At 48.7% G+C, this 18,395-nt stretch overlaps 1 protein-coding gene across 1 annotated transcript in view; it reads left to right on the plus strand.

The window, feature by feature from the left end:
* The window catches only part of ERICH6B (glutamate rich 6B), a gene marked incomplete at both ends in the record, with an annotated part of 33,340 nt that overhangs the window by 12,718 nt on the left and 2,227 nt on the right, over window positions 1-18,395 (plus strand). The window contains 4 exons of the mRNA XM_079903344.1: window positions 2,075-2,219; window positions 4,494-4,602; window positions 12,829-12,914; window positions 13,066-13,218. Of these exons, the coding sequence (XP_079759470.1) occupies window positions 2,075-2,219; window positions 4,494-4,602; window positions 12,829-12,914; window positions 13,066-13,218 (493 nt within the window). The remainder of the gene's footprint in view (window positions 1-2,074; window positions 2,220-4,493; window positions 4,603-12,828; window positions 12,915-13,065; window positions 13,219-18,395) is intronic.

The raw sequence follows: 18,395 nt of genomic DNA on the forward strand, positions 1-18,395 counted from the left end.
GGCCAGCGAGCAGGACAGAAGGAATGGAGTCAACGCCACATGGCACCTGCAGCTGGGCGGGGGACACCACAAGCCACTGGGAGAGGCGGCTGAGGCCCCTGGATTCGGATGCGGCTATCACCCTAGACTTCGGTTATTCTGACAATTCAACCTCTTGGCCGCTCTGAGTTCCCTATACATGTCTGAATTGTTTGTAGGATACACGCGTGCATCACACACCTGCTGTGCAAACGCTCTTGGTTGGAAAAACCAGAGACTCACCCAGGAGCAGTCACAGGGCATGGGAGAAGTCATCACTTGGGGGTCCAAGACCCCTACCGTGACCATGAGGATAGCTCTCCAGAGGCTGGGGAAGCAAACGGGATGAGCCTCCGAGGAGGGCACATGCGCTGGAGCGGGGTAGCACAGCCTGGTTGGGACGAGAACTTCGACCAGGCCCCGCCAGCGGGAACCATATCTTCTGGTGAACAAATCATGGAATCCAAAGGGCTGGTGAGAGACCACTGGCCTGGGCCAGCAGGCTATCACTGCACCTCAAGGGAGGGATGGTCAACAGTGAAGAACTTGAGGCAGGGGTAGCCACACCAGAGCCTTCACCTCAGCCTGCCCTGAAGCACTGACTCATTCCCGTATGAAAAGATAAACTGAAGCCTATTAAAAATTTGAAGAGGGCTTCCCTGGTGGCGCAGTGGTTGAGAGTCCGCCTGCCGATGCAGGGGACGCGGGTTCGTGGCCCCGGTCCGGGAAGATCCCACATGCTGCAGAGAGGCTGGGCCCGTGAGCCATGGACGCTGAGCCTGCGCGTCCGGAGCTTGTGCTCCGCAACGGGAGAGGCCACAACAGTGAGAGGCCCGCGTACCGCAAAAAAAAAAAAAAAAAAAAGTGAAGAGTTTATTTGAGCCTGTGTGGATCCAAATCGGGCAGCACCAAACCGGAAGTGGCTAAGAGCCCTCCACCAACAGGAGCTGGGGAGAGACTTACAGGGAAAATGCAGAAGCAAAGCAAGGAAGTTATTGATTGGCCGCAGCTTAAAGCCTGCTGCTTCTGATTGGTTGTCCTCGGGTTTTGATTTCCTAACCTTGAGGCATTTATGGCCTTAGGCTTTGGTTTGCTTACTTAGGGCACCACGGCCTTACAGCCTCTTCAGTCTGATGGCCGCCGTGTTTCATTAACTGAACACCAGCAATGCGGAAAGGAGCACGCAGAGGCTGGGAGTCACACAAGGCAGACCTGAGACGCCCCAGCTTTTCCCCAACCTAGAAAACCCAGCCAATCACAAGCTCCATTCTCGTATCTGCCCCAGGTCGCATGCAACTTCGGATCTGTGGTCTTCCACTTACGATAGAAGGCTTGTAAGTGAATGGCAGACTGCACATCATCAGATGCAGAACAACCACCATAACAACCTCGACCTGTAGGTGAGCAGGGCAACATGACAGACCCAGGGTTCTCCTGGACAGCAAGTCAAACTTCACCTTCGACCAAAAGGGATCCAAAAGAAGAAACTCTTGTGAGGACCCGCCTATGGGTCAGTCCTGGTTAGCAGCATGGACTTGGGATAGAATGATCAAATTTACAAAAATAAAAAAGGAGCTGGCAATGTCATTACTTTGGAAGAATCTTTAAAGGTAGAATCATCCTCTACAAGAACGTGCTAGGTGCTACCCTGCTTTCCTGAAGACTGTTATCCTTCACAATGAATAAATAACCAACCACTGAGAGCTTGGCCATTCCTGGAACTCAGAAAGGCTGTTATGCTCTTAAGGCATGGAAGCACTTTTACGTTCTAGAGCCATCTCTACATTTGTCAGAAGAGGGTAATTTTATGCTCTCAAACGATTTCTTGGTATGCTACTATTTAAAAAGAATTCTTGAGGGAATTGGAGAACGAGAAGAGGGTGTGACCGTAATGGAAATAGTCTTTGGAACCAATCTTGCTAGCCACCCTACTGTTCCCACTGCTTTTCTTTTTCGAATAACATGTTGCAATCTCCTCTGGCAGCTTAGAGAGTCACAAAAGTGATCATTAACTAACTGTTAATTCCCATTTTCTGGCTACTTCATTCTGTGGTCCTTTTGCAGGTTGTGACCAGCTCCTATCAGTCAGTGTTCGGGACCATGCTCAGAGAAATGGCGGCTAGCAGTGAACTGGAGGAGGATATTAACATTCCCCTGACCCGTCATCTGGAGAGAGAGACCAGAAGGAAACTGGGAATTCTGTAAGTGACTGGAGAGATGGAGCTATCGGTCAGTAGGTGCTGGTAGGCCAGTGGTAGCAGCAGGGAAAGTGTAAATTGGGTCATCAGAGAATAGAGTAAGGCCAGGGTTGGACAGGTCCCCTGAGTCAAAGGGCAGGCACAAGCCATGCACAAGGACAAGGGTAAGATTAGGGGTCAAGGGGACAGGATGGTCCAGCTGCCTGCCAAAACTCAGGAGCAAAGAAATCTATGAGCAGGGGATGTGCAGGATAGGATCAAAGATGGGCAGTGACAGATGCTGGAAATCCAGGGCAGGAAAAGTCTTGAAGGGACCGTGAATTGTACGCAAGTCTGGGAAGCAAGGTTCAGACCCCTGGGCCTTTGAAGTGAGGGGACAATGGAGGATCAAGTTCATGTTCCCTGAGGGGGAAAAGCCCTGAGCCTCACTGCCCTGGGATTCATGGCAAGAGCCCCTGTTGGGAATGGGGAATGATAAGTTTATTGCAGCCTGCTGCTGGCACCCAATCTTTCTAGTTGGCACGACTCCAGGTCTCAATGTTCCAGAACCCCGTTTGTACATCCAGACTGGGGTACATGGAAGCCTGGACTTTCACTTATCCAGCTGTCAGAAACCTTGGTGAACAAGGTACATGGTCAGACATCCAGGGGGTCTATGGCAGACTCCCCAGCAGTGGTTGAGGATGAGGCTGTGAGGATGGGGTGCCCTGCATAACCTCCTTGGTGAATGGAGATTCTCACAAAAATCAGGGAGAGACTGACTGCCAGCAACTTCTGCTCTGGGCTCAGTAGAGTCCTAGGGCCAGAGAACCCTAAGGCTTCTCTAGGAAAAGGGAAGGCAGAATACACAATGCAAAACACAAAGAACATCCAAGCTTTCACATCCTCATACAGCGGCAAAAAACAAATCCCAAATAACACCCCTGTAAGGTACCCTCTCTCATATGTTACATTTTCTCCCCTTCTTTCCCATTTAAGCCTATAACGGAGGCTCATTCTAACCTAATTGCACTCAATGAATATTTCATGAGCACCTCCTGTGTGCCGGTCTGTACAGTAGTGTGTAACCCAGTCTCTACCACTGAGGAGCTAGCTAGTAAGGATTCCACTAGCTTGCAAAGGTGGGCAAAGAGCTAAGGGAGGAAACTTGCCCAAAGGGCCCTGGATGCCTCTGGCTGGATCCCCTCACTGGAATTTAACTCTTGTATGCACATGGCATCGTGCTCTCAGCCGGCCGGACAGGCTTCACCCCACCCCCTCCTCCGGCCTTACTCTTTCACAGGTGACGGTAGGCAAGGTAACTGCTTCAATTCCATTCAAAGCGCTTGCAAATAAATAACACTTGGTACAAATGGGCCACGAAGAGCTCATTCTCCAGTTCCGCAATTGCTCCTAAAGTACAAAGAGCAAACCTCTATTTTCCCCCAGACAAAAGAGTCCAGCCCTTTCCAGCAAAGGGTATGAGCTTCCTAAGGTTGCTTGGGGTTAAATTATTATGCTCTCTTCAAGGACTCTGAACTGAGAACTTAAAATCTGTCTTGTCAAAGGCCTTCCTCTCTGATCCAATTAAGCCTGGGAGGCTCACTCCTTCCGGCAGATTCCCTTCCAAAAGGGCTCTGATCTGAGAACCAGGAAAGGCAGCTGCCTCTGGAGACCACCCTTGTTTGGAAGTAAAACAGTCCAAGCCACTTTAATGCCAGGATGACTCCCTTCGTCTATTGACATGAGAGGGGGGTTGAGGGCGTGATCCTTTTGAAGAGCTGTGCCTTAATGTGGCTTTCATGATAAGTCATTTTTGAGTGAGTGTATTTGAAATTTTCCTACTAAATGCGAAGGGGTTTCAGGTGGCTCTGTCCGGTTCGCAGACAATGCTGTTTCTCTAAGCTATTTCCAAACAGCCTTCGCTGAAACAGGCACAAGCCGCAGGGAAAGCAAGCTGCACGAGCTTAACTCACGGAGCCAGCCGTGCATTTGGGCCTCCCAGCTCTGGCCTCGCTCCCAGGAGGACCCCCACTGATTTCATTTTGAAAGGTCTGGGGGTCAGCCCAGGGGCCCAAGTTGAAGGCCAGTCAGAGGCCAGGAGGGACGCACAGCACCATGTGCTGGCCCTTAATTCCTGAGTACAGACTGGAAGAAAGCTGGGTCCGAAGGCAGAGCCTTCCAGCCCGCCCTCCACCTATGAAAAGGCTGAGCAGGCCCTAGCAGGCCTACGGTGCAGCATGACATGGAAACATGAATCCAGTCTCAGCTTCTAAAGATGAGTCACGTTCCTTTTAGGCTGAAGAAAAATTTTGGAAAATATAAGGAAACAATCCTCTGGATTATGAAGAAACGTGAAAGTAAGAACCCTCTCCCACCTTCCACCCCCGCTGCCCGGCTCTCCTGGGTGCGTCTCGCTGTCTCCCACCTTCTGCCGTGTCCAGAAATGCTTGTTTCCTCACCCGAGCATCTACTGGGCTAATACGGTCTCAGCTGCTGGGGATAAAACACAGAGCAAGCCAGACAAAGGATAAACCTCGAGGGGTTCATCCTTTGATTGTGCTGGGGGTGAGAGGGAGGGCAGGAGGTGAAGACAGCCAAGAAATCAGGGAATTTGCACATAAAACGGTTGATGGTATGGTTGGAGGGGTGTACTATGGGACCACACAAGAAGGGATCTGACCTAGATTTGCCTGGGGGGGGGCGGTGTCCGAGAAGTCATTAACACAAAGTTTAAGAAAGAGCCCCTTTACCAGATACTGAAGGCATTTGAGGTCCAGCTGTTAAGTTGTGCCAATCATGGAGGTTGCCAGTTTTTTGGGTCTAATCAAAAAGCCTAAGAGCCTAAGCCATCAGGCTACTTAATTCAGAAACTCAAAACCACCACATGGAACATCTTTCAGACGACCAGATCCAACTAACGTAGAAATGGCAGCAACACCCACGGCAGACACACCTAATCAATCATGGTGCTTTTTCTTGCTGAGCCAGGACGCAGCCCCAGGTTCCCTCTCAAGGAAGAGCTCCTGTCCCCATACCAGTGTAGGCTCCTGACCTAACTCCTATGGAATAACTGCTGCGGGCCAGTTATCGGATTCAAATTAATCTTCAAAACCATGTGAAGATGGGTAAAGAAACTTAGGCCAAGAGAATAAGTGACTTCCCTGAGATCACCCAGCTATTGTGTGGGCATGAACCACACTCAGGCCCAAGACCCCTCAGGTCAGACCCAGGGCTCATCTCCATGACATGTTCAATGAGCAACAAAAGGCAAGCGTGTCTGGGGAAGTAAAGGGCCTTCTGAGCCTGAGTCTCGTGTCCCCATTGGAGTTAGAAGGCAGGCAGAAGAAGGAATGACCACCTTCAGTTTCTAGAGCGGGCAGGCCTACCTCCCACCAAGACTCACACAATGGGGTACCCCCCAAACAAGGAGGGGGTTTCAGATGTTCAACAGCCAGAAACACAACAAATGCCTGTTATTATTTCTGTTCCCTTTGGGCCAAAGACACCTGTGTCTTTCACTCCTTGGCAAGGCACACAGTAGGCACTCAATAAGTGTTTTTGAAATGGATGCAGGTATGCATGAGTTTTTCCTCCTTTGGGGAAATGAAGGCCTTTCAGGATACTCTACGTCACATGCCCCGGGTAGGACTTCTAACTGGAGAGTGAAATTCGACATGACCGGATTCCCCATTTGTGCCTCACCATCACCCCTCACCCCTGCCCCACTCCCTGCTCCTCTGAACACCTGAGGCCTACAAGGTTTGAGCTTTTTATGCAGAAAAGCAACACATTTCTAATTGATAAGAGGCATCCCCTCCGTGTTCAGGTTGTAGCCAGTCCCAAAGAAATCCCGCAGCCTCCTTTGAGATACAAACTCATTTCCTTCCAGGATCCAGACCACTATCTGACACCCCAGGCACACAGCCCCGCGTCTCTGAACTCTCCGATTTCCAAGCCAAGGCTGGCGTCGCAGACACATGACCTGCAGGCACACAGGTCCTCACACTTAAGGCCCTGCGCTTGCTTTTAAGGCTCTGCTGTCACTGTCTCGAAATCCTTAACAATTTTAGAACAAGGATCCCTGCATTTTCATTTTGCACGGAGACCCTCAGATTAGGTAGCCTCTCCTATTCAGAGACAGCTCGCCTGGTGAAAAGAAGGCGATCACTACACAGCTCGTGTCATGAGCCATCAGAATCCACAGCTCCCCGTGTAGAGGACACAGGCCTGTTGCCCTTCTATGGGGCAGCGGGCTCCGTGCCACATCATTTCAGAGTAACCTGATGGGTCTCTGCAGGCAGCATGATCCCACTTTAAGAAAACTGAGGCTCAGAAAGGCAGCCTAAAGCCTCCCCGCTAATAGAGACAGAGCTGGATAAATGGCACAAACCAGAAACTCCATGATTTTAGCATTCTGACAGGAGAAAAACATAAGCACGTCCATGTCCTCTTTTATCATTACAGTTCAGAAATGCTTTATATTAATTTCTAATTAATACTCAGAAACAGCAGCTGGGCTCACATCTGCTTTTTCCCCGGACAAATCATTTCCACTCTGGAAGCAAGCACTGGAGGAGGACTCCTCGGAGGGAGACTGAGATCCGCTTCCAAGCTTCCCACAAAGGTCTTTTATTGACTCTGCCCCCGCCCACCTCTCTCTCACTTTCCTGAGGAAAAGCTCCCCCTGTGAGCTCTAATGAGCAGCCCCTTTAGTTCCTCAGGTGCACACAGGTGTGGTTCTCCTTCCCCACCCCCACCTCTCCATCCTCACTGACACCACCTCAGACACCCTCATCTCGCTAGTGTCCCTGACTCCTATCCTCTCCTTTCTCAGTCCTTTCTCCATATTGTTTCCAGCAAAATCTTTTAAAAACTCTTCACTGGCCCTCCACTGCCTCCAGGAAAATCCCACATTCCCCATGTGGCTTAGAAGGCCCTTACTTTTTCCTCTCCAGACACACTGGCTTTTTGGTTATTCATCAGGGCCAGGCATCCCTGCCACAGGGCCTTTGGACGTGCTGTCCTCTGCCTAGAGCACTCTTCATTCCAATACCCTTGTAATTTGCTCCCTCACTTTATTCAGGTCTCTGCTTAAATGTTACTTTCTCAGAAACAGTTTCCTTGGCTACCCTTTACAAACCAGTGCACACGCTTGCACGTGTGCGCGCGCGCACACACACACACACACACACACACACACATCATTTTCCATCCTTCTCACCTGCTTAATGTTTCTTCAGGGCACTCCTAGCCACTGGCACGTGAAGTTTTTATCTGTTCACTTGTTTAACACCATCTCCGCTACTAGAACAGGCAGCAGGGAATGTGGCATCCCCGATACCTAGGACAGTTTCTGGCACATGAGTACACAACAGATATCTACTGAGTGAATAAAGGAATGCTCTAGCCCTGCCTGCCTCTCCTGAGTCGCCTGTCATCACTAAGCCGGTCCCAGACCAGCCTTCAACCATGTCATGCTTACACTAGGAATTCTGCCTGGCACACTAGAGAAAACTTCCACCAGGAGTGTCCTCGACCGCCAGGCCTGGATACGGTCCCTGTGAGCTCTCATGGTGGTAGATCACATACCAACCCTCTGTGTTGGTTCGCAACCTCGGGGTCCCCCGGGTGAAATTCGAAATTAGCCCCCGGAAGCAGAGGGCAAGGAGAGACCGAAGAAAGAGGCAGCCCGCTCCAGATTGGTAGGTGGCAGGTTTAATAAGCAAGAGCACTTAACATTCGACGCTTGTCTTGGACGGCGCAAGACTTGCAGATTTCCACCCCCGCCCACGAGAACCTTAAAGTTTAGATGGAGGCCTTACCTGGCTTCAGGCACGTATCCCTCCAGATGGGCTCAACAGCACACTGCTCGCAACGCTGCGTCCTTGAAAAGGGCTCGCACTGTGGGAACCGTGGGCAGAACGTACATTCCAAGGACGGGGAGGGGCTGGGGAGCCTTCCATTGCCCCGGCCAGCTCGCTGGTCGAGAGGCGGTCACGTTCTCTCCGAGACCTCCTCCAACACTGTGTTGGCCCCAGTGGTGGGACAACCAACCTCTCTTAACTGACCTCCCCCAAACCTAGTAGCCGAGGGAACCGAGCCCTCTTCCGGGGAAGAGCGTCCTGACTGATACCGACCGCGCCGGAAGCTCCTCCTACCGCTGCGCCCCCTGGTGGTCGGACACCCGTCAAGGGTCCCTGGGAGCGGGGATTGTTCCCCCCGGTGGTCCTTACGGGTTTACTCCCCAACTTCAATTGTTATAAAAATGGACCAAAATGAAGATAAAAAGAAACTTGCTGTTGCTGCGAAAACTAAGTGCAATGCTTTTAAGATGACTTAATAAGAAAATAGCTTTAAAAAAACTGCTTTGAACAAGATGTGGACCAAACATACACAGAAGATTGGGGCATATACAGACATTTTTTTGAAGTCTACAATTCTGCACTCATACTATGTAGAAATTGCCAAAACTGAAAGTTACAGATAATAAATTATGAATGGGGTTTAAGCAAAAATGACCACAGAGCCCTGCACTTAAAAATGATGTGTTGGGGCTTCCCTGGTGGCGCAGTGGTTGAGAGTCCGCCTGCCGATGCAGGGGACGCGGGTTCGTGCCCCGGTCTGGGAAGATCCCACGTGCCGCGGAGCGGCTGGGCCCGTGAGCCATGGCCGCTGAGCCTGCCCGTCCGGAGCCTGTGCTCCGCAACGGGAGAGGCCACAGCAGTGAGAGGCCCGCGTACCGCAAAAAAAAAAAAAAAAAAAAAAAAAAAAATGATGTGTTAGTACACATTTCTGTTTTAAGTTAAAACAAGCATGTTTCCTTTTTTTTTAATGACTCCCCACTTTAGCCTATTTTTTCCCCATTAACAGAATCAGCAGCCACACTTGTTACTGGCATGTGGCTGGTGTGTCACCCCTCACATCCCCAAGCCTGGACCGGGTGGTCTTCACCGTGGTGTCTGGCATCTGGCACTAAGCTGGCACATCATAGGCCCCTGATAAATGTCTGCTGAATGAATGAATGAAAAAAATAAGAGAGCTTGGGGAAATATGGCCAATATCCCAAATCCTCAAGCTCTCTTTGGTGCCCTGAGAGAAACAGATCTAAGTTTTCTTTCTCTTTTCTACCAAAGACTTATCTAAGCAAAGGGCTACGGAGACTACTTTCACATTCGATGCATGTAATCTACCACCACAAGATGAGTCTGAGAAAGTAGTCAAACAATCTCGTCGTCTCGTTCGCCGTAAGAAGACGTTAGAAATACACACAGGCTGGATAAAGAGCAAGATTAAGGTAAGTGTGGCAGTTGGTGTTTGCACTTTGCACAGGGCTTTTTTTTTTTTTTTTTTTTTGGCCCAGGTAAGACACATACACACACCATCAGGGAGCTGTCAGGACCAATACACAACATGAATACAAACAAGAAAAATACGTCCCATGTATAGAGGCACTTCTGAGTGTATGGGTTATCACAGACTCACTAGGACTTGTACTAGGGGTTATTGAGACTCTTCTCCTTGTAGGGCCTACGTTAAGCAATTGGGTGGGGTTGGGAGTAGAGGAAAGGAAACATATATTATAATATATAGGTCCCTCCCCTAACAAATTTAAAATCTATATCGAAAAAGCAATCACAGAGGGACTTCCCTGGTGGTGCAGTGGTTAAGAATCCGCCTGCTAATGCAGGGGTCACAGGTTCGAGCCCTGGTCCGGGAAGATCCCGCATGCCGCGGAGCAACTAAGCCTGTGCGCCTGTATGCCACAACTACTGAAGCCCATGTGCCTAGAGCCCCATTCCCCACTCTGTCCTGCCCTGGAGCTTTTGTTCCTGGAGCATCTGTCTCCCAACCAATTTTAAATGTCCTTCCTGCAGCCAGGGGGAAGGTCCTCCCCGAGATCTCTAAGCAAAGGATCCTGCCTAACCCACCATTCACGTAGGCTGCCCAAAAGGCCCATGAGGAGTGGGACATTTGGTTGTTTTTTGTTTTTACAAAGGGGCAATAAATTCCAAGTAGTTTGCTGAGTCAGGTAGCACTGTTTATAAGTGTGTGCTGGTGTTCAGGCAAAATCCAGCCCAGCCAGCATCTCTGCAGCAGTCAGGGAGAGATCACAGACAGACAGGAGCCAGGGAGAGCTCAGGGGCAGACAGAGAGACAGCAGTAGGGAGAACCCACAGACAGACGGCAGCTGTCTCATAGCTCAGGGTCCTGCCTATAAGGCACTGTTTTCCCTCTAGTAGAACTGAAGGAAGGCCAGAGATGTAGTCTCTTCTCTATTAACTTTTAGCTCTTAACCTCATACTTTGTCCCCAAGCCAATAGTGATGAGATTTGGGCTTTTAGATGTGCTATTTATGATATATTTCCCAGTGAGAGAAAATGTGACAACTCTACCTCTGTGTCAGAGATTTTTCTTTGCCCACGGTGTCCTTATCATTAGGAAAATGTCATTCCATGACAAGTGAATTTGACAAGAAGGAAGCATCTTGAGAAATTCCGGCTTTCAGGTGGCTTTTGAAAATAAGACCTAAAATACAAAATCCTCTCCCGTGAACATTATCTAGAAGCTTCTTACGAGCTATCGATAAGGAAGAAACCAACCATGGATATCCTTATAAAGCACTTTTTTTAGGTTTAAAAAAAGAGAGAGAGAGAGCAGTGATTTGCAGAGTAAATGTGCCAGGTGGCTGGGAGCTTAATGGCTAGAGTCAGTGTGTTTCCATGGGGGTGGGGGGGAAGGGATGGGAGGCAGACTGTGGGAGTCTGGCTCCCCTCTCACTGGATAGGCTTGTGTAAGTCAGGTAGCCTCTCTTAAACATGGATTAATGACAGTGTCTCCTCCATTGGGTCACTGTGTCATGGAAGTAAAGTGCTGAGTGCAGTGCTGGGTAGGGACAAGAGTCAGTTCCAGGATCATCATCATCACCTCACAGAGAGATTCCTGGGCATTTAAAGGCCACACCCTGCAGAGCCCATAGCAGCTCCTCAACCAGCTGCCCCTCTTTCTTTCATTGTCTCGGATTTTGGCATCCTGTTGTGAGCTCTCTTGAACAAAGGATTCTTCAACTGTTAAAATTAAGAGCTCGAAAACCACTGATGTGACATCTATTTAGAGTAACACGGGACACAAGATGACTTCAAAAGGCGTCCTGCTACAAACACCTGGGAAACTTAGACAAAATGTTAAAAGTATCCTTTGAAACGCAGAGTGTATAAGAAAGTGCGGGAGGTAATACCAGAAATAGAAACTGGAAAACGAGAAGAGTGAGAGCGAGAAGAGTGTGGGTGAAGTGGGTGTGTCCTGGTGGAGGGGAGGGGTGGGAAGCAGAAGAACTGTCCTGATACCCAAGGGCTTGGGTTTTAATGCCTGATGGGGACACGAGGGAGTTGGAGGACAGGCATCCTTCTCAAGCACAAGTGAAACAGCTACAATAAGTGATGACACACTCGGCCACAAAACAAGTCACAGAAAACACTAAAGAGCTGATGCCATATAGACTCTGCTCTCTTAACCCGGTGGATTTTAATTGGTAATAATAACATAGCCAAAAGCAACTGGTACATGTGCAAATTTTAAAACACTCTTGTAAATAACCTGTGTGTCAAAGAGGAAATCATATCGAAAATTTGAAAGGAGTCAGAATGAAATAAAAGGTAAGTATCTACACTTGGAAGAAAGAGCTAAAACAGTATTTTGAGAGAAATGTTATAGCTTTAAATGCTTATATTAAAGAAGAGGAGGAAGAGGATTGTGAAGAAGAAGAAGAAAGATGGAAATCGACGAGCTCAATGTTCAATTCAAGGAATTAGAAGAAAAATAGACTAATATAGAAGACCCACAGAAAGAAGACGTGTGTAGAAAATAATGATAGGAACAGAAATTGATACACTAGAAAGCAAAGAAATAGAATAAACAAACCAAAAGGCTGGCTCTTTAAAAAGACTAGTAAAACAGGCAAATCTCCAGGCAACGTTGATCCAGAAAAACAAAAAAGAAAAGGTATAAATACTATAAAGAATGAAGACAGGGCTTCCCTGGTGGCGCAGTGGTTGGAAGTCTGCCTGCCGATGCAGGGGACACGGGTTCGAGCCCTGGTCCGGGAAGATCCCACATGCTGCGGAGCAACTAAGCCCCTGCGCTACAGCTACTGAGCCTGCGCTCTAGAGCCCGCGAGCCACAACTACTGAGCCCATGTGCCACAACTACTGAAGCCCGTGCGCCTGGAGCCCATGCTCTGCAACAAGAGAAGCCGCCTTAGTGAGAAGCCTGCGCACCACAACGAAGAGTAGACCCCGCTCACCGCAACTAGAGAAAGCCTACACGCAGCAACAAAGACCCAACACAGCCAAAAATAAATAATGAATAAATAAATTTTAAAAAATAAAATAAAATCTGCACACACACGTGCACAGAGCAATCCATCTCAGCCTGCTTGTCACATAGACAGGTAAACCCACCTGGAATCCCCAGCAAGTTGGTGGTGGTTATGGGTGGGGGAGTGATGGGTGGGTGGCACATGGGAATCAGAGAGTAAGTAGACTGATCTCAAGCCTTCTAGTGACAACACCATGCTCTGATTAGGGACAATCAGCCCCTGCGAACTTTTCACAGGCTTGTCTCTTCTTCCTAGGTACATCAAGGTGATGCAAAAATCATTCTCTACCCCAGTGAGATTGTCTTCCAAATTCTCTTTCCTGATGGATCAGGCCAGATATAGTATCCACTGGAGCACAGGGACACATATGATGTCTGAAAAGTCTGTGATTCGGGGCCGGGGCATGGGTTTTACTGGGGTCTGCGTCCTCCGCAGGGCTCTGCCCTCTCCAGGGGACCCCAAGGGACTACTTGTGCCTTAACCATCTCCCAGTTATCCATCAGGACACCTGGCTATGCTCATCCTCAGTATAAAAGAGGGAAAGTTCACATACATCATTCTGGAAGACAGTGAAAATATGTGTGTCCGGGCCCTTATCAACAACTCTGGCCATGCCACCTTCTATGATGAAAATGGAAACATCTGGTAAGCTTGGGTCATGAGTCTTAAACACCCCTCCCCGAGAAGAAGCAGTGTGATTAAGGTTTTGATTCCCAGTCTGCACAGCTGTCCTCTCTCTGGGTAAGCCTCTCTTTCTGTCTCTCATTCACTTATGAATTCATTCATCCGACTCACACATGGGGAGAGGGGTATCATGATGGGCCAGTAAGACAGGTCCCTGACCTCAGATGACACACTATCCTTTTTGCACCATTGCTTCCCCGCCAGGAAATAGCAATCACGGACCCAGTAAGGTGGGACCCTTTTGGTTTCAGCTCTCTATATCATTTAAGAATCAAACTTCATGAGAATTACCTTAGAAAGACCCAGTGACCCTCTGTTCCAGGTGCCTCTAAGAGGAGGGTATGGTGAGTGCATTGGAGGGGCGTGTATTGTATTTTAAAAACATAACTTCTAAATATTTCATTGTAACTAACTTAGTTGTTATGTTCCCATTTCTGGTAATGGTGGGAAACCTCATCTTACCAATTCGAGGTAATTCAGTCACTTCAGAATTTTTCTCCACCTCTTTGGTTTAAGAACTCTGTCTTTTCAGGATTTCTCCCTTGCCTTCTGCTCTAATTGGTCATGGAGTGGGAAATGCATATTGTCTTGAACCAACTTTATACTTCTTGATAGTCAAGGCCAAAATTTTTTTAATTCCAAAAAAAGATTTTCATTCTCCAGGCCTTGGTTTTTAAGAATATTTTCTCTGCTATGAGGTTTTTCAACACCATTTCCTAGTTGACTACTTTGTTCTCAGGGGTATCTGCCCTTCCTGGAGGGCACTTTGTATAGAAATTGATGTCTGAAATACTACAAAGCTACAGTAATCAAAACAGTGTGGTATTGGCACAAAAACAGACATATGGATCAATGGAACAGAATAGAGAGCCCAGAAATAAACCCACACACCTATGGTCAATTAATCTTCAACAAAGGAGGCAAGAATATACAATGGAGAAAAGACAGTCTCTTCAGCAAGTGGTGTTGGGAAAGCTGGACAGCCTCATGTAAATCAATGAAGTTAGAACACACCTTCACACCATACACAAAAATAAACTCAAAATGGCTTAAAGACCTATATATAAGACATGACACCACAAAACTCCTAGAAGAGAACATAGGCAAAACATTCTCTGACATAAATCATAGCAATATTTTCTTAGATCAGCCTCCCAAGGCAAAAGAAATAAAAGCCAAAATAAACAAATGGGACCTAATCAAACTTATAAGCCTTTGCACAGCAAAGGAAACCATCAACAAAACGAAATGACAGCCTACAGACTGGGAGAAAATACCTGCAAATGATGCAACCGACAAGGGCTTAATATCTAAAATATACAAACAGCTCATAAAACTCAATATCAAAAAAATAAACAACCCAATCAAAAGAAGAAGACTTAAATAGACATTTCTGTAAAGAAGACATGCAGATGGCCAATAGGCACATGAAAAGATGCTCAACATCACTAATTATTAGAGAAATGCAAATCAAAACTACAATGAGGTATCACCTCACACCAGTCAGAATGGCCATCATTAAAAAATCTACAAACAGTAAATGGTGGAGAGGGTGTGGAGAAAAGGGAACCCTCCTGCACTGTTGGTGGGAATGTACACTGGTGCAGCCACTATGGAGAACAGTATGGGGGTTCCTTAAGAAACTAAAAATAGAGCTACCATATGAGTCAGCAATCCTGCTCCTGGGCATATACCCTGAGAAAACCATAATTCAAAAAGAAATATATAGCCCAATGTTCATAGCAGCACTGTTTACAATAGCCAAGACATGGAAGCAAACCAAGTGCCCATCAACAGATGAACAGATAAAGAAGATGTGTCATATTTACACAATGGAATATTACTCAGACATAGAAAAGAATGAAATAATTCCATCTGCAGCAACATGGATGGACCTAGAGATTATCATACCAAGTGAAGTAAGTCAGAGAAAGACAAATATTATATGATATCACTTATATATGGAATCTAAAAAATAATACAAATGAATTTATTTACAAGACAGAAACAGACCAAAAAAACAAACTTATGGTTACCAAAGGGGAAAGGGTAGGGGGAGGGACAAATTAGGAGTACCGTATTAACAGATACACACTACTATATATAAAACAGATAAACAACAAGGATTTACTGTGTAGCCCAAGGAACTATATTCAATATCTTGTAATAACCTATAATGGAAAAGAATCTGAAAATATATATATAAAACGGAATCACTTTGCTATACACCTGAAACTAACACAATATTGTAAATCAACTCTACGTCAATGAAAAAAAATTTTTTAAAGAAGGGAATTGATGTCTAAAAGGGGGAAGAAAGTACTGGATACAAGAAGCATCTGGGAGTGGGGACCAGAAACTCAGTCAATTATCTCCAATAGCATCTGCTACATACAGTAGGGCCTCTTCTCCCTAACGACACTTAAATTTTATGGCCACAAGAGACCTAGGGAAAATCTACTTTCACATTCTTGTTGAGGAAACTTAGGGACAGAGAAAATGATGAGTCGTTCGCCCCAAGCCATACATAAAATCAGAGGCGAGCAGTTTTATGGAATTTTGACCCAGCCTGAAGTAAAGCATTCTTTTAAATGATCAAATAAAGTTTGCAAGACAAACAACATCTTATCCCAGCGCATCAAAACCCAAGGGGAACGATGGTGCTCAGAGCTGGGGAATGGCTGCCCCCCGCCTCGAGATTCTGATTCTGTAGGTCTGGGGCGGGGCCTGGAGATCTGCATTCTTTAAAAGCTTCCCAGGGGATTGTAGGGGTTGGCTGGTGCTGGAGCCCAGGCCAGTGTGCCCACCCGTCTCCCAGGGCTGTGGCACCCACTCGGGGCTGTAAGATAAAGACAGGGGACTCCGAGGCAATACATCCCGTCCCCTCCAGGGGGCGGCTGCTGTGTGACACCACAGACCGTTCCTGGGACTCCAGGACAGCCTCAACTCCATGAGGAAATGGGCCCAGAGGTCCTGTCCTGGGGGAGAGCAGTGACCAGTGGTTCAACCTCTCTTCCTCTGGGCAGCCCAGCTTCCAGGCCCAGGCACTCGCCTCGTGGTCCCCTCCTGGCCCAGGAGCCCCTAACTTCTCATCTCCCGTCTCTTTCCTTGGGACCTGCAGACCTCTTGCCTTGGAAGTTTTTCGGAGATTGTGTTGACCACTTCACAGCTCCTGATTCTCCAGAGTGGGAGACATACCTCCCTTTCTAACCCTGGACTCCTCCCTCACGGGGAAACTGGGCCGCTTACAACCAAGAGGCTGTGGGATGTTGAAAGAGAATCGGTTCTGCTCAGAGTGCGCTCCGAAAATCTTAGCAAGGGGCCCGGGCAGCATCCTGCCTGCAGGGCCACAGGCCAGGGCCCGGGCCTCCGAGGGCCTCCGCTCTCACCCGCCGCCCGTCAGGGGCCCCCATGGCAGGAGAGCCTCCACAGACGTGTCACTGTTGCTTTTTCTTGCCCTTCCTTCTTGCTGCTGGCCGGACAGACTGAGTGGGAGAAGAGAAGCGCTCCTACTCCGACTACCCCGACAGGGATCGGCAGCTCTGCGCACAGGCCGGGAGGCCCCAGGCGGCCTCCCCGCGCTCAGCTGTAAGCAGTTCATTGCCAAGGCTTTCTTACTGCCTCTCCCAAGGGCAGCTGCATCTTCTCTCTCTGGGTCAAGCTCTCATCTCATTTGACTTCAACCAAAGTGGCTCCACGGATGGCATTTCAGGCATCAGAGACCTGGATGGGAGAGGGACTGTCCCTGTGTAAAGCCTCACACCCATCACACCTGAAAGTTCACACCACGGGTCAGAGCGCCCCAAGCTGCTTCCGCCCGCAGGGGTGGTGGCACCCGAGAAGACTGCTCCCACCGCAGAGGGACTCGGCCCCTGACGGACTTCACGGTCAGAGCTGCAGGCCTCTCGTCACTGGGAGAGAGATCCTGTGGCAAAGGCCCTCCAAGCCATTTGGGAACATTCAGCTGCTGCACCAGGGCCCTGCCGACCCTCATCCCTGCGGGGAATCACCTCCACCCTCCAGACCCACGCTTGAGGAACCGCAGACCAGGCCTCCCTCCAGAGCTCAGGGTCCCACACAGCAAGGGCCCCAGACCTGCCTACACTCGGGGTCCCTGGTGGTGGGTCCCGCCAGCTCCACAGTTTGGGTCTTTACACCCCCTGAGAAGAAGCCTTCAATTTCACACCATTCCTGGGTGTTCTAGACGCCAATTTCTTGAGGGAGGCTTAGCCCAGAACTGGATACGTCCAGGCTGAGACAGATCCTAACCCTGGGAAATGGGGAGGGCCTCGTGCAAAAATTCTGATGGGAGGCTTCAAAGGGTTAGAAGCTAGCGGGGATCCGCTCCCCTGCAGAGTGAAAGAAGACTCCTCTTTGCCCTCTCCATCAATGATAATAAGGAGATCCTAATGTTCAACGACTTACTGCTTTGTACAGGCACTTAATCCTCACAAATACCCTATGAGTAAAGCACTGTTATTATCTGCATTTTACTGAGGCACAGAGAGGTTAAGTAACTGGCCCAAGGTCACACAGCTTGCAAATGGCAGAGCCAAGCTATGAACCTAGAAATTCTGGCTCCAGAGCCCAGGTTTTTAATGCATCCATTTTTAATGCATCCATTTTTAATGCATCACAGCCTCTTGTCAAGGTAAAGAGGGATGTGGTTGGACAGGCTGGGCCCCATGGTGAAGGGACTTAATAGTTTGCACTCGGCTCGATGGGCAGTGGGAAGCAACAGGAGGACCTAGCGCTGGGGAGTGACCAGAAGTTGTTCTCCTTATTGGAAGTGAACAAGGCAGCCGTTAGCAGGCCTGAGCCGGCCTCTCCCTCCCAGCGTCCTACAAGGCCCCTGAACACCCCAGACGAGGCCTGGCAGGTGGTCTGAGTAATCCAGGCTCCCCCAAACCCTACCTTCTCCTGACTAACCCAGGTCCCAGATTCTCTTCCCTTCTGCATTTGGCTCCCGAGAGAAGTTGCTACCCATCAGCACCAATTCTCAAGACGGCCCTGGCGGGATTCAAAAACCAGAAGCCAGGGCAGAGGGCTATGGTGGGCTTGAAATGCCAGGAAGGGACGGCTCAAAGGAGAGCAGGGCCTGGGCTGAAAGAGGGAGGAGCCCACCACCCCTTGCTCAC

Source organism: Stenella coeruleoalba (assembly GCF_951394435.1).
Source record: "Stenella coeruleoalba genome assembly, chromosome: 18".
NCBI classification, from domain to species: Eukaryota; Metazoa; Chordata; class Mammalia; order Artiodactyla; family Delphinidae; genus Stenella; species Stenella coeruleoalba.